Source organism: Ranitomeya variabilis, chromosome 4 (genome assembly GCF_051348905.1).
Source record: "Ranitomeya variabilis isolate aRanVar5 chromosome 4, aRanVar5.hap1, whole genome shotgun sequence".
Taxonomy (NCBI): domain Eukaryota; kingdom Metazoa; phylum Chordata; class Amphibia; order Anura; family Dendrobatidae; genus Ranitomeya; species Ranitomeya variabilis.
In genome coordinates, this window is record NC_135235.1 from 652,273,548 (window position 1) to 652,286,423 (window position 12,876).

General features: G+C 43.5%; 1 protein-coding gene across 2 annotated transcripts in view; it reads right to left on the reverse strand.

Moving 5' to 3' along the window:
- Positions 1-2,747: 2,747 nt before the first annotated feature.
- The window catches only part of LOC143766193 (uncharacterized), a 65,740-nt gene continuing 55,611 nt past the window's right edge, over positions 2,748-12,876 (reverse strand). The window contains exon 8 of one of the 2 annotated variants that reach the window (XM_077253672.1): positions 2,748-5,209. In XM_077253672.1, coding sequence (XP_077109787.1) covers positions 3,669-5,209 — 1,541 coding nt within the window. In that variant the 3' untranslated portion in view covers positions 2,748-3,668. Of the gene's footprint in view, positions 5,390-12,876 lie in introns of both variants that reach the window. The other variant, XM_077253671.1, reaches the window with a different exon arrangement.

Sequence of the window (12,876 nt, forward strand, 5' to 3'; positions counted from 1 at the left end):
TTCCAACTAAATTTACAAAACCATTTTTTAGGGACTACATTACAGTTGAAGTGACTTTGAGGGGCCTATACGACAGAAAATACCCAAAAGTGACATTCTAAAAACTGCACCCCTCAAGGTGCTCAAAACCACATTTGAGAAGTTTAACTCTTCAGGTGCTTCACAGGAATTAATGGAATATGGAAGGAAAAAATTAACATTTAACTTTTTTCACATAAATTTTATTTTAAACCCAATTTTTTTATGTTTGCAAGGGTAACAGGAAAAAATGGACACCAACATTTGTTGTGTAATTTCTCTTGAATTTTGGCACACTGCAGAGCTTGAAAGAAAAGCAGCGCCATTTGGCTGAAAATGAAAAATTTGCTGGAATAATTAGCGGACACCATGTCACGTTTGGAGAGTCCATGATGTGCCTAAACAGTGGAAACCACTCAAAAATGACCCCATTTTGTAAACTAGACCCCTCAGGGAACTTATCTATATGTGTGATAAGCACCATGAACCCCCAGGTGCTTCACAGAAGTTTATAACGTTAAGCTGTGAAAATTAAAAAAAATCAAATTTTCTCACAAAAGTGTATTTTAGCCCCAACTTTTGCATTTTCACAAGGGTAACAGGAGAAATTGCACCATACAGTTTGTTGTGCAATTTCTCCTGAGTACTCTAATCCCCCATATGTGGGGTAAAACTATTATTTCGGTGCATGGCAGGGCTTAAAAGTGAAGGTGCACAAATGCAAAATTGAATGCAAAATTTGCTGGAATCATTAGCGGTTGCCATGTCGCATTTGTAGAGCCTCTGATGTGTCTAAATAGTGGAAACCCCCCACAAGTGACCTCATTTTGGAAACTATACCACTCAGGGAACTTATCTAGATGTGTGATGAGCATCAACTCCCAAGGTGCTTCAAAGCAGTCTATTATGTTGAGCTATAATAAGAAAAAAATCTAATTTTTCCCATAAAAATGTTCCCAAATGAGTCCCAATTTTTTTTATTTTTACAAGGGTAAGAGGAGAAATGTACCATACAATTTGTTGTGCCATTTGTTCTGAGTACATAGATACCCAATATGTGGAGGAAAACTGAAGGGAAGAGAAGCTATTTGACTTTTTGAATTCAAAACTTGCTGGAATCATTAGCGGACGCAATGTCTGGTTTGGAGAGTCCCTGATGTACCTAAAGAGTGGAAACCCCCTAAAAAGTTATGCATTTTTTTTGCAAACAACAAAATCACTGATGTGTGAATTAGAATTGGAAGAAATAAAGAGAGATTCAATTTTTTGCCACACTTGCAAGAAGACATCCAGGCTGCATGGGCTAACATTCTTTCATTGAAAATTTTGTTTTAAACATTTTTTTCTGCTGTTGAAAATTGAATTTTTGTAGATCTTGAGTCTTTAGTGGCTTTTTTAGTTTAGTGTAGGACTCGTAAGTGTGGGTTATGAGCTTGCGTATTTTGGCCAAAATATCAACCAATACCTCACTATTTTTGTATATTTTTGCACTATATTTTTCGGGGTGCAGCCAAGCCCAAACACGTTCGGTCTTGCATGAGCGGTGTTCGCACTGGGATGCATTGAGAGTGTGCTGGCCAGCCCGCCTAATCGAAAAGTAGGGACGTGACTAATAGGCTGTGAACCAGACACTATGCAGTACCATTGTGTGATCAACGCCCTATGTGGGCCTTTATTGTGCCACTGTATACTGGGCAGTCACCCCTCCAAGAGTGGGTATGTGGAGAGTGGCTGTTGATCTGGTATTTTGCACCTGTGTGCTAACATCTTGCTTTATGGGCTGGCTGCATTCTGTAGTGCATTTTGTTCCAAGATCTGGGCAGGTAAGTGTTGCTGCCTTTTTATTCTGCTGTTGAAAATTGAATTTTTGTAGACCTTGAGTGTCTAGTGGCTTTGCTATTTGGTTTAGTGAAGGACTTGTAAGCGTGGGGACCCTTGGCGTGGGTTACGAGCTTGCGTATTTTGGCCAAAATATCAACCAATACCTCACTATTTTTGTATATTTTTTGCACTATATTTTTCTGGGTGCAGCCAACCCCAAACACGTTCGGTCTCGCATGAGGGGTGTTCGCACTGGGATGCATTGAGTGTGCTGACCAGCCCGCCTAATCGAAAAGTAGGGACGTGACTAATAGGCTGTCAACCAGACACTATGCAGCACCATTGTGAGAACAACGCCCTATGTGGGCCTTTATTATGCCATTGTATACTGGGCAGTCACCCCCTCCAGGAGTGGGTATGTGGAGAGTGGCTGTTGATCTGGTATTTTGCACCTGTGTTGCTAACATCTTGCTTTATGGGCTGGCTGCACTCTGCAGTGCATTTTGTTCCAAGATCTGGGCAGGTAAGTGTTGCTGCCTTTTTTTTCTGCTATTGAAAATTCAATTTTATAGACCTTGAGTCTCTAGTGGCTTTGCTAATTAGTTAAGAGGAGAAATGTACCATACAATTTGTTGTGCAATTTGTCCTGAGTACGCAGATTCCCAATATGTGGAGGAAAACTGAAGGGAAGAGGAGCTATTTGACTTTTTGAATTCAAAACTTGCTGGAATCATTAGCGGACGCAATGTCTGGTTTGGAGAGTCCCTGATGTTCCTAAAGAGTGGAAACCCCCTCACAAGTGACGCATTTTTTTTGCGAACAACAAAATCACTGATGTGTGAATTAGAATTGGAAGAAATAAACAGAGATTCAATTATTTTGCCACACTTGCAAGAAGACATCCACACTGCATGGGCCAACATTCTTTCATTTAAAATTTTTGTGACAAGAAATTGCTGCACTAAAGACCAGAGGATGTCCAATGTACTGATAGATGGGTGGCTCTAATAAGGTGCACCAATCAGTTTATAGATGCTTTATTTCCATTGTTTGCTTTTTGATAACAGATGTTTATTGGTAATTGCTCACATTTATTAGTCATCATTTAGTGCTTTAAATTGTTTTCCATATCTCTTGTATGATGACATGTGAATTTACATTGACTGTCATTCATACAATTTGCAAAGTAAATTATGTAGAAGAAAGTGTCTACCTACCCATGTGATTTTCCTGAGTAAAAAAATAAACATGTATGAAAAATTTCCCCACATTCTGAAAATGAAAATTACTTCTCCCCTACGTGACTTCTCTAGTTTATCTAGATTTGATGTGTTTGTAAAACATTTCCTTTATTCTGATCAGAAAAATGGCTACTCCCCTGTGTGATTTCTCAGATGTCTAGTAAGAGGTTTTTTCTGTTGAAAACATTTTCCACAGACTAAACATGAAAATGGTTGCTCCCGTGTGAATTGTCTTATGATTAGCAAGATCAGATTTTCAAGACCAGCATTTCCCACATTCTAAACATTAAAATGGGTTCTCCCCTGTGTGAATTTTCAAATGTGCAGAATGATTTGTTTTCCGTTTATAAAATTTTCCACATTCTGAACATATAGTTTCTCCCCTGTATGACATCTGTGATGGTCAAACAAGATGTGATTTATCTCTAAAACATTTCCCACATTCTAAACATGAAAACGGCTTCTCCCCAGTGTGACATCTGTGATGTTTAAGAAGTTGTGATTTCCCTGTAAAACATTTCCAACATTCTAAACATGAAAATGGCTTCTCTCCTGTGTGAAATCTTTGATGTATAAGATTTGATTTCTCTATAAAACATTTCCCACATTCTGAACATCACGTTTGTGAATTCTCCGGTGTCTATCAAAATGTGATTTTTGTGTAAAACATTTCCCACATTCTGAACATGAATATGGCTTCTCACCTTTGTGAATTCTCTGGTGCCTATCAAAATGTGATTTTTGTGGAAAACATTTCCCACATTCTGAGCATGAAAATGGCTTTTCTCCTGTGTGAATTTTCTGATGCTGAGCAAGAGATGATTGTTCTGAAAAACTTTTTCCACATTCTGAGCATGAAAACGGCTTCTCCCCTGTGTGAATTCTCTGATGTTTAGTTAGTTCAGATTTCCTTACGCAACATTTCCCACATTCGGAGCATGAAAATGGCTTCTCCCCTGTATGAATTATCTGATGCTGAGCAAGAGAGTATTTGTTTGAAAAACTTTTTTCACATTCTGAGCATGTAAATGGCTTCTCCCCTGTGTGAATTTTCAGATGTGTAGCAAGATTTGTCTTCCAATTAAAACTTTTATCACATTCTGAACATGAAAATGGCTTCTCTGCAGTGTGAATTTTCTGATGCCGAGCAAGAGATGATTTGTCAGAAAAACTTTTTCCACATTCTGAGCATGAAAATGGCTTCTCCCCTGTGTGAATTTTCTGATGCTGAGCAAGAGAGTATTTCTTTGAAAAACTTTTTTCACATTCTGAGCATGAAAATGGCTTCTCCCCTGTGTGAATTTTCAGATGTGTAGCAAGATTTTTCTTCCGATGAAAACTTTTACCACATTCTGAACATAAAAATGGCTTCTCATCTGTGTGAATTTTCTGATGCTCAGCAAGAGATGGTTGGTCAGAAAAACGTTTTTCACATTCTGAGCATGAAAATGGCTTCTCCCCAGTGTGACATCTGTGATGTTTAAGAAGTTTTGATTTCTGTGTAAAACATTTCCCACATTCTAAACATGAAAATGGCTTCTCCCCTGTGTGAACTCTTTGATGTGTAACAAGATTTGATTTTTCTATAAAACATTTCCCACATTCTGGACATGAATATGGCTTCTCACCTTTGTGAATTCTCTGGTGCCTATCAAAATGTGATTTTTGTGGAAAACATTTCCCACATTCTGAACATGAATATGGCTTCTCACCTTTGTGAATTCTCTGGTGCCTATCAAAATGTGATTTTTGTGGAAAACATTTCCCACATTCTGAGCATGAAAATGGCTTTTCTCCTGTGTGAATTTTCTGATGCTGAACAAGAGATGATTGTTCTGAAAAACCTTTTACACATTCTGAGCATGAAAATGGCTTCTCCCCTGTGTGATTTCTCTGATGTTTAGTTAGATCAGATTTCCTTATGCAACATTTCCCACATTCTGAGCATGAAAATGGCTTTTCCCCTGTGTGAATTCTCTGGTGTCTATCAAAATGTGATTTTTGTGTAAAACATTTCCCACATTCTGAGCATGAAAATGGCTTCTCCCTTGTGTGAATTCTTTTATGTTTAGTAAGATCATATTTCGATATGCAACATTTTCCACATTCCGAACATAAAAATGGCTTCTTTTTTGTATGTTCTCTTTGATGTTCACCATGCCTTTTATCATATTTATTTTTCCTAAAATGGAGTAGAGGTATGTCTGGTGTAATGGGATGCTCTTCAAAAGTATCAGGTGTGATAATAGGATCAATTGCTTTAAAATCTGAAAATATCTGGTATTTCTCTGAGATCACGGTCCAGTTAACTGCAAAAAAATAAATGCATATTTATTTTTCAATAGACATTGAATCATTGCTAAAAATTGATCTTGGGCTGCTCCTGAATGGCTTCCTGCCTCTTCCAATGCTTAGACGTCCAGCTGCCTCACTTCTCTGCATGACCTAGATTACTTTTTAACTTCATAAACTGTAAAATGCCAGTCATTGACTAATTCCGGTTTCCTTAGGAGTCCCTGCATGACATTACATTGACAGCATGGCTAATAGACAGCTTACTGATTGGTTGCTGTGTTGTTGACATGATGTCAGCCTGGCAGGCAAAGCTAAACCTTGGAAGCAGTGGGGGAGACAAACCACAATATGCCAGACTTACCACACTCCTCAATATTGAAATTGTAACACCTGGAAGGAAAAGTTGTGAAGTTATGGAAATCACAGGATCGAAATTCATGTTAGTAATTTGGAAAATGGAAACAAAATTTTCAAAACATCTCTCTTTTCAGTATCGAGTAAGAGTGGCTTGTATAAAAATGCACTTATATGATTTGGTTGCTATCAATGAGGTGCTTCATGCGACCATTAATAATGTTCTGCCGCACTGAATGCACTTGGGCAAGAAAATCCTCAAGGTCTGCTGCTGGCAGCTCAATTTGCAATTGCCAACCCATGAGGTATCAGATATTCTCAATGGCAGAGAAGTCAAGAGATGTTGCAGGACACGAGGGCATGTTTAGACCACACTGGCAGCTCACAGTACCACAAGCAATATGCAGCCTGGGGTTGTCGTGTGTTGAAAAACAACTCCTGTGATACTTTGGAGGACTTGCTATACCACTGCAATTGAGAGCAATTAGTGTACCTGGCATCAATTTTAGATGGGGCTGGTACCGTACATTATGCCACCCCAACCATAATCATGGAAGTAGGACTAGTGTGACATTCCCTCGTTAAGGCTTCTGCACAGCATGGTATCTGTAGTCTCTAGAACACTCTATGGCTATCATTGCATTCTAGACAGAAACTGGAATCATCGCTGAAGAGGACAGTCCTCCATTCTAGACTCCATTGCCATCTTGTTCTGCACCTTGCTAAGCCAGTGGCTTAGTGGCATATAAAAATTCAAAACTTTGTAAAAAATAAAAAAAAGTGGTTGTATTGTTTACCTTACAGGGTTAATCAATGCTATGATGGGGATAACAAACATGCTAGCTTTTAAAATTCCTTTATTTTTAAAAATACGCGTGTGATTTGGAGTGTGCTTCTTATATTCTTAAGAACCTTTTTTAACCCCTTGCATGATCTTCCATTTTTCTGAGATTCCGTTTTTTTCTCTTTCTTCCTAGAGCCATATATTTTTATTTTTCTGTCAATATAGCCATTTGAGGGCATTTTTTCTTTGTGGGATGAGTTGTACCTTTGAATTAAAGGGAATCTGTCACACCAAAAATCGTATCTGAGCTAAGCCCACCGGCATCAGGGTCTTATCCACAGCATTTTGTAATGCTGAAGATAAGTCCCCGATGTAACCTGAAAGATGAGAAATAAAGGTTAGATTATACTCACCCAGGGGCGGTCCTGCTGCGCTCCAGTCCGATGGGCGTTGCGGTCCCGGTCCGGCACCTCCTATCTTCATTCGATGACTTCCTTTTCTTGTCTTCTTGCAGCGGAAAAGGTCAGAGAGCTCCGGCGCCTGCGTACTGCAGTACTTTGCTCAGTCCCTGGGTGAGTATAAGCTAACCTTTATTTCTCATCCTTCAGGTTACATTGATTGTCAAACAGTGTTGCTTCCTAAGTGGACAGTTTGATTTACTTGGAGTTATATTCTGTTGTTTAAGTGTCCCCTTTATTTTTTTAGAGCAGTGTGTGTGTGTGTGTGTGTGTATACATTATATATATTGTAGCATGGCTAAAGGGTGTATAATCGACGGGAGGTATGTGCCACATAAGTGCCTTGTTGCGGTAATGTAGCTCGGAGTATTTCTTTGTTGTATATAAACATGTATATATATGTCTTACAGGACCTGTGGTGCTGTCAGACCACATGGCTAATCATGTGATGGGTTACTGGGTGTGGTTAGCTTTATATAAGACAGGCTAATGCTTAACACAGGATATATGTGTGGAGCTGCTAGCCTCCAGTGGATGTTCTTGGAAGCAGACAGGGCAGTTGTCTGCAGAGCTCTCTGTGCGGAGCAGCACAGAGGCTGAGGGAGCCTGAAGGACTGGACACTTTGTTTTTCTTTTTCTGAACTAAAGGCTATTTATTTGCTGTTATCTTTCCATGTGGTTTATGAGGTAATAAACCCTGAGAACTTTTAAAGAAGCGTGCCTCCTGAGTGTCAGCCATCGCACCTGAGTGAGTGAAATCCCTACAATTGGTGGAGACGTGCGGGCAGCGTTCCCAGCGGAGACGAAGAGTCTGTTATTGGATGTCCTGGGTCAAGTCTGTTGTAAGCCAGCAAGCATTGCCGGGGAAAATGGAGGATCTGCTGAAACACGTGCTCCACTCGCAGCAAGAGACCAACAGGCTGTTGATGCAGCAGATACAACAGAGCCAGCAGCAGATACAACAGAGCCAGCAGGAGCAACGGCAGCAGATTCAACAGAACCAGCAGGAGCAACGGCAGCAGATGCAGCTTCTGGCAACCAACCCCAGGTCTGGCTGATGATACCCACGTCCGGAAGACGCGCATTGCAGAAAATGACCCCCGGGGGTGATGTTGAGGCCTTCCTGACAGTGTTTGAGAGGGTCGCTGAGAGGGAAAAACTTCCGCCAGAGCAGTGGGCAGAGGTACTGGCGCCATACCTGACGGGAGAACCCCAGAAGGCGTATTATGATTTAACCTTGCAGGATGCCAAAGAGTATCACAAATTGAAAGTCGAGATTCTCGCACGTTTGGGGGTGACACTGACTGTCAGGGCACAGCGAGTTCACAGCTGGGCCTATCACCGGGACAAACCGCCTCGCTCTCAAATATTTGATCTGTTGCACCTGGTCCAGAAATGGCTGCAGCCAGAGTTGTGTACACCTGCACAGATGGTGGAACGGTTGATGATGGATCGGTTTGTGCATTCCCTCCCAAGGTCCATACAGACTTGGGTTGCCCAGGGTGATCCCCAGAAAGCCGATGAGCTGATCGGACTAGTTGAGATACCAAGGGTTGGAAGGCTCCTCCGGGAGGCAACCCATGCCATACTGGGGGTCCCAGAAGGGAGCTGAGTCCTAAAAAGGGGTGGCGCGTCCAAGGTCACAAAGGGCGGAGGAGGTGGTGCCCAAGGTCCCTACGGGTGATATTTTTTGTTGGAGGTGCCACCGGCCAGGACATATAGCTGCCCGTTGCTCCCAGACCACTGAGCAGATGGACTGCAGCATGGGACGCCGTTGTTCATACTATGCGTATCCAGCCTGCAGTGTGAACTCTCCGCCCAACGAGGGACCTCAAGCGTGTCTCGTAAAGGTGAACGGTCGAGCAGTAACGGCACTGTTAGACTCGGGGAGCCTAGTGACCCTGGTGAGGGCCACTTTTCCTCTCCACCTGCTCCCGGGAAAGAAGGTTGGAGTGCGGTGCATACATGGTGATGCAAAGGACTACCCTTTGGCCAGGGTGGACATTGAAACGGCATGTGGCACTGAGTCCCACATAGTCGGCGTCGTGCAGGACTTGTTGCACCCTATAATTATTGGCCGGGAATTCTGTTTGTTTTGGGATTTGTGGGGAAAAGGTTCTGAGCTCCCTAGCAAGAGTAGGGAACCAATGAACCCTGGAAGGGTGTCGCCACACCCGGAGTCAGACAGGTTTCCTTTTTGTGTTCTGGTTGGGGATGAGGAGGAAGTGTCCCCTGCATATGACATTCTGGAGTTAGAGGTAACCGTTGAAAATTTTGGGACTGCCCAACATAGGGACCCCACTCTGAGGGAAGCCTTTAATAATGTCACAGTTATTGACGGGGTGGTACAGGAGCCGGGGGCAGACACAAGATTTCCCCATTTTCTGATGAGTGGGGAGTTGTTGTACCGGGTCACAAAAGTAAGGGAGGAGTTGGTAGAGCAGTTGGTAGTGCCGGGTCCATATAGACGGAAGGTGTTGGACATGGCCCATTCACACATCTTGGGTGGACACCTAGGGGTGGAAAAAACGCAGGAACGGGTTGTGCAGAGGTTCTATTGGCCTGGGTGTCACCAGGAAATAGTGAACTATTGCAGGTCCTGCCCTACATGTCAGCTAACTGCTCCCACTCCTCATTTCCGGAACCTCCTTGTGCCACTGCCCATTATTGAGGGGCCGTTCGAGAGAATTGCCATGGACTTGGTCGGTCCCTTAGTTAAATCAGCCATGGGGCCATCAGTATATATTAGTCATCCTGGACTATGCCACTCGCTATCCTGAGGCAATTCCTCTGAGAAATTCTTCCTCGAAGAGTATAGCCCGCGAGTTGGTCCATGTCTTTTTCCGGACAGGTCTGCCGAAAGAGATCCTGACTGACCAGGGAACACCTTTCATGAGCAAGGTGATGAGGGAGTTATGCAAAGCCCTGAAAATCTTCCAGTTGAGGACCTCGGTGTACCATCCCCAGTCAGATGGCCTTGTTGAGAGATTTAACAAGACACTGAAGAGCATGCTGAGAAAAGCTATAGAGAAAGACGGAAGAGACTGGGATTGTCTCTTACTCTATCTGATGTTTTCCATTCGTGAAGTTCCACAGGCCTCCACAGGGTTCTCACCGTTTGAGCTTCTATATGGCCGACATCCGCGAGGACTCCTGGATATAGCCAAGGAAACCTGGGAAGCCGAAGTCACGCCCCACAGAAGCGTCATTGAGCATGTGGCCCAGATGCAGCAGAGGATTGCAAAGGTGATGCCTATTGTGAAAGAACACCTCCTCCAGGCACAAGAAGCTCAGGCCAGAGTCTACAACCGGTCTGCAAGAGTGAGGCAGTTCAATCCGGGAGACCGAGTTCTTGTGTTAGTTCCGACGGTGGAGAGCAAGTTCTTGGCCAAATGGCAAGGGCCATATGAGGTTGTCGAGAAGCTTGGGGAAGTAAATTATAAAATTCACCAACCAGGAAGAAGGAAACCATTCCAAGTATACCATGTCAACCTCATCAAGCCGTGGCAAGATAGAGTGCCGACAGTAACTCCATCGTTGTTAAGCAACCCAGAAGGTGAGGTTGGAGCGGTTACTATAGCGGAGACGCTATCAAAGACCCAGAAACAGCAGTGCCGGGAGTTACTCCAGAAAAACAGGGACCTGTTTTCAGAGTTGCCAGGACACACAAAGGTCATAGAGCACGAGGTCCTAACAGAGCCACATGTGCGGGTGAACGTGAAGCCCTATCGTATTCCTGAGGCTCGTCGAGAAGTTATCTCCAAGGAAGTGGAGCGTATGTTGAAGCTTGGAGTTATTGAGGAATCCAAGAGTGGTTGGTCGAGCCCAATTGTCCTGGTCCCAAAGCCTGATGGAGAGTGGAGGTTTTGCAACAACTATCGGAAGTTGAATGAGGTCTCCAAGTTTGACGCTTATCCCATGCCCCGCGTTGATGAGCTCATCGAAAGGCTTGGGCACGCCAGATATATATCCACCTTGGATTTGACAAAGGGGTATTGGCAGATCCCCATGGCACAGGAAGCCAAGGAGAAGACGGCCTTTTCGACACCTGATGGATGCTTCCAGTATGTCCGGATGCCGTTTGGCCTACAGGGAGCTCCGGCGACCTTCCAGAGGGCTATGGATAGAGTCCTTGCGCCCCATAAGGCCTACGCTGCTGCATACCTAGATGATATCGTCATCTTTAGCCCGGACTGGGAGAGTCATCTGGAGAAAGTCCAAGCGGTGTTTGATGCTCTAAGAAAGGCAGGGTTTACAATAAACCCGAAGAAGTGTGCCTTGGGTAACGAAGAAGCTAAATACCTAGGCTATATAGTGGGTCGTGGAGAAATATAGCCCCAAATCAGGAAAGTGGAGGCAATCCAAACATGGCCGAAACCACTCTCCAAAAAGCAAGTTAAAGCCTTTCTGGGAATCGTGGGATATTACAGGAGGTTCATCCCGAACTTCGCCACAGTGGCTGCGCCTCTGACTGATCTGCTAAAGGGGACAAAATCGGTGATGGTTAAATGGTCCGAAGAGACAGAGTCAGCCTTTCAAGAGTTGAAAGGGGCTCTATGTAAGCAGCCCGTTCTGATGGCCCCAGACTTCAATAAAGAATTTATTCTTCAGACAGATGCCTCAGATGTTGGGGTAGGAGCAGTCCTTTCCCAAGAGCTACATGGGGAGGAGCATCCTGTTCTCTATCTGAGTAGAAAGCTGTCCTCATCTGAGAAGAACTACTCAGTCGTGGAAAAAGAGTGTTTGGCCATAAAGTGGGCGGTGGACACGTTACGGTACTATCTGCTGGGTCGTAAATGCAGACTAATATCTGACCATGCCCCACTTAGATGGATGAGGGAAACAAAGGGTAGAAATGCTAGGGTCACCCGTTGGTTCTTAGCCCTGCAGGACTTCAGTTTCCATGTGGAACATAGGGCCGGAAAGCTGCACGGTAATGCAGATGCCCTATCAAGAATCCCTTGTTTAGTGGGGGAAAGTGCCAAGCCCCACAGCTTTAGGCAGAGGGGGGAGGTATGTAGCATGGCTAAAGGGTGTATAATCGACGGGAGGTATGTGCCACATAAGTACCTTGTTGCTGTAATGTAGCTCGGAGTTTTTCTTTGTTGTATATAAACATGTATATATATGTCTTACAGGACCTGTGGTGCTGTCAGACCACATGGCTAATCATGTGATGGGTTACTGGGTGTGGTTAGCTTTATATAAGACAGGCTAATGCTTAACACAGGATATATGTGTGGAGCTGCTAGCCTCCAGTGGATGTTCTTGGAAGCAGACAGGGCAGTTGTCTGCAGAGCTCTCTGTGCGGAGCAGCACAGAGGCTGAGGGAGCCTGAAGGACTGGACACTTTGTTTTTCTTTTCCTGAACTAAAGGCTATTTATTTGCTGTTATCTTTCCATGTGGTTTATGAGGTAATAAACCCTGAGAACTTTTAAAGAAACGTGCCTCCTGAGTGTCAGCCATCGCACCTGAGTGAGTGAAATCCCTACAATATATACACATACACACACATACAGTGGGGCAAAAAAGTTTTTAGTCAGTCAGCAATAGTGCAAGTTCCACCACTTAAAAAGATGAGAGGCGTCTGTAATTTACATCATAGGTAGACCTCAACTATGGGAGACAAACTGAGCAAAAAAAATCCAGAAAATCACATTGTCTGTTTTTTTATCATTTTATTTGCATATTATGGTGGAAAATAAGTATTTGGTCAGAAACAAACAATCAAGATTTCTGGCTCTCACAGACCTGTAACTTCTTCTTTAAGAGTCTCCTCTTTCCTCCACTCATTACCTGTAGTAATGGCACCTGTTTAAACTTGTTATCAGTATAAAAAGACACCTGTGCACACCCTCAAACAGTCTGACTCCAAACTCCACTATGGTGAAGACCAAAGAGCTG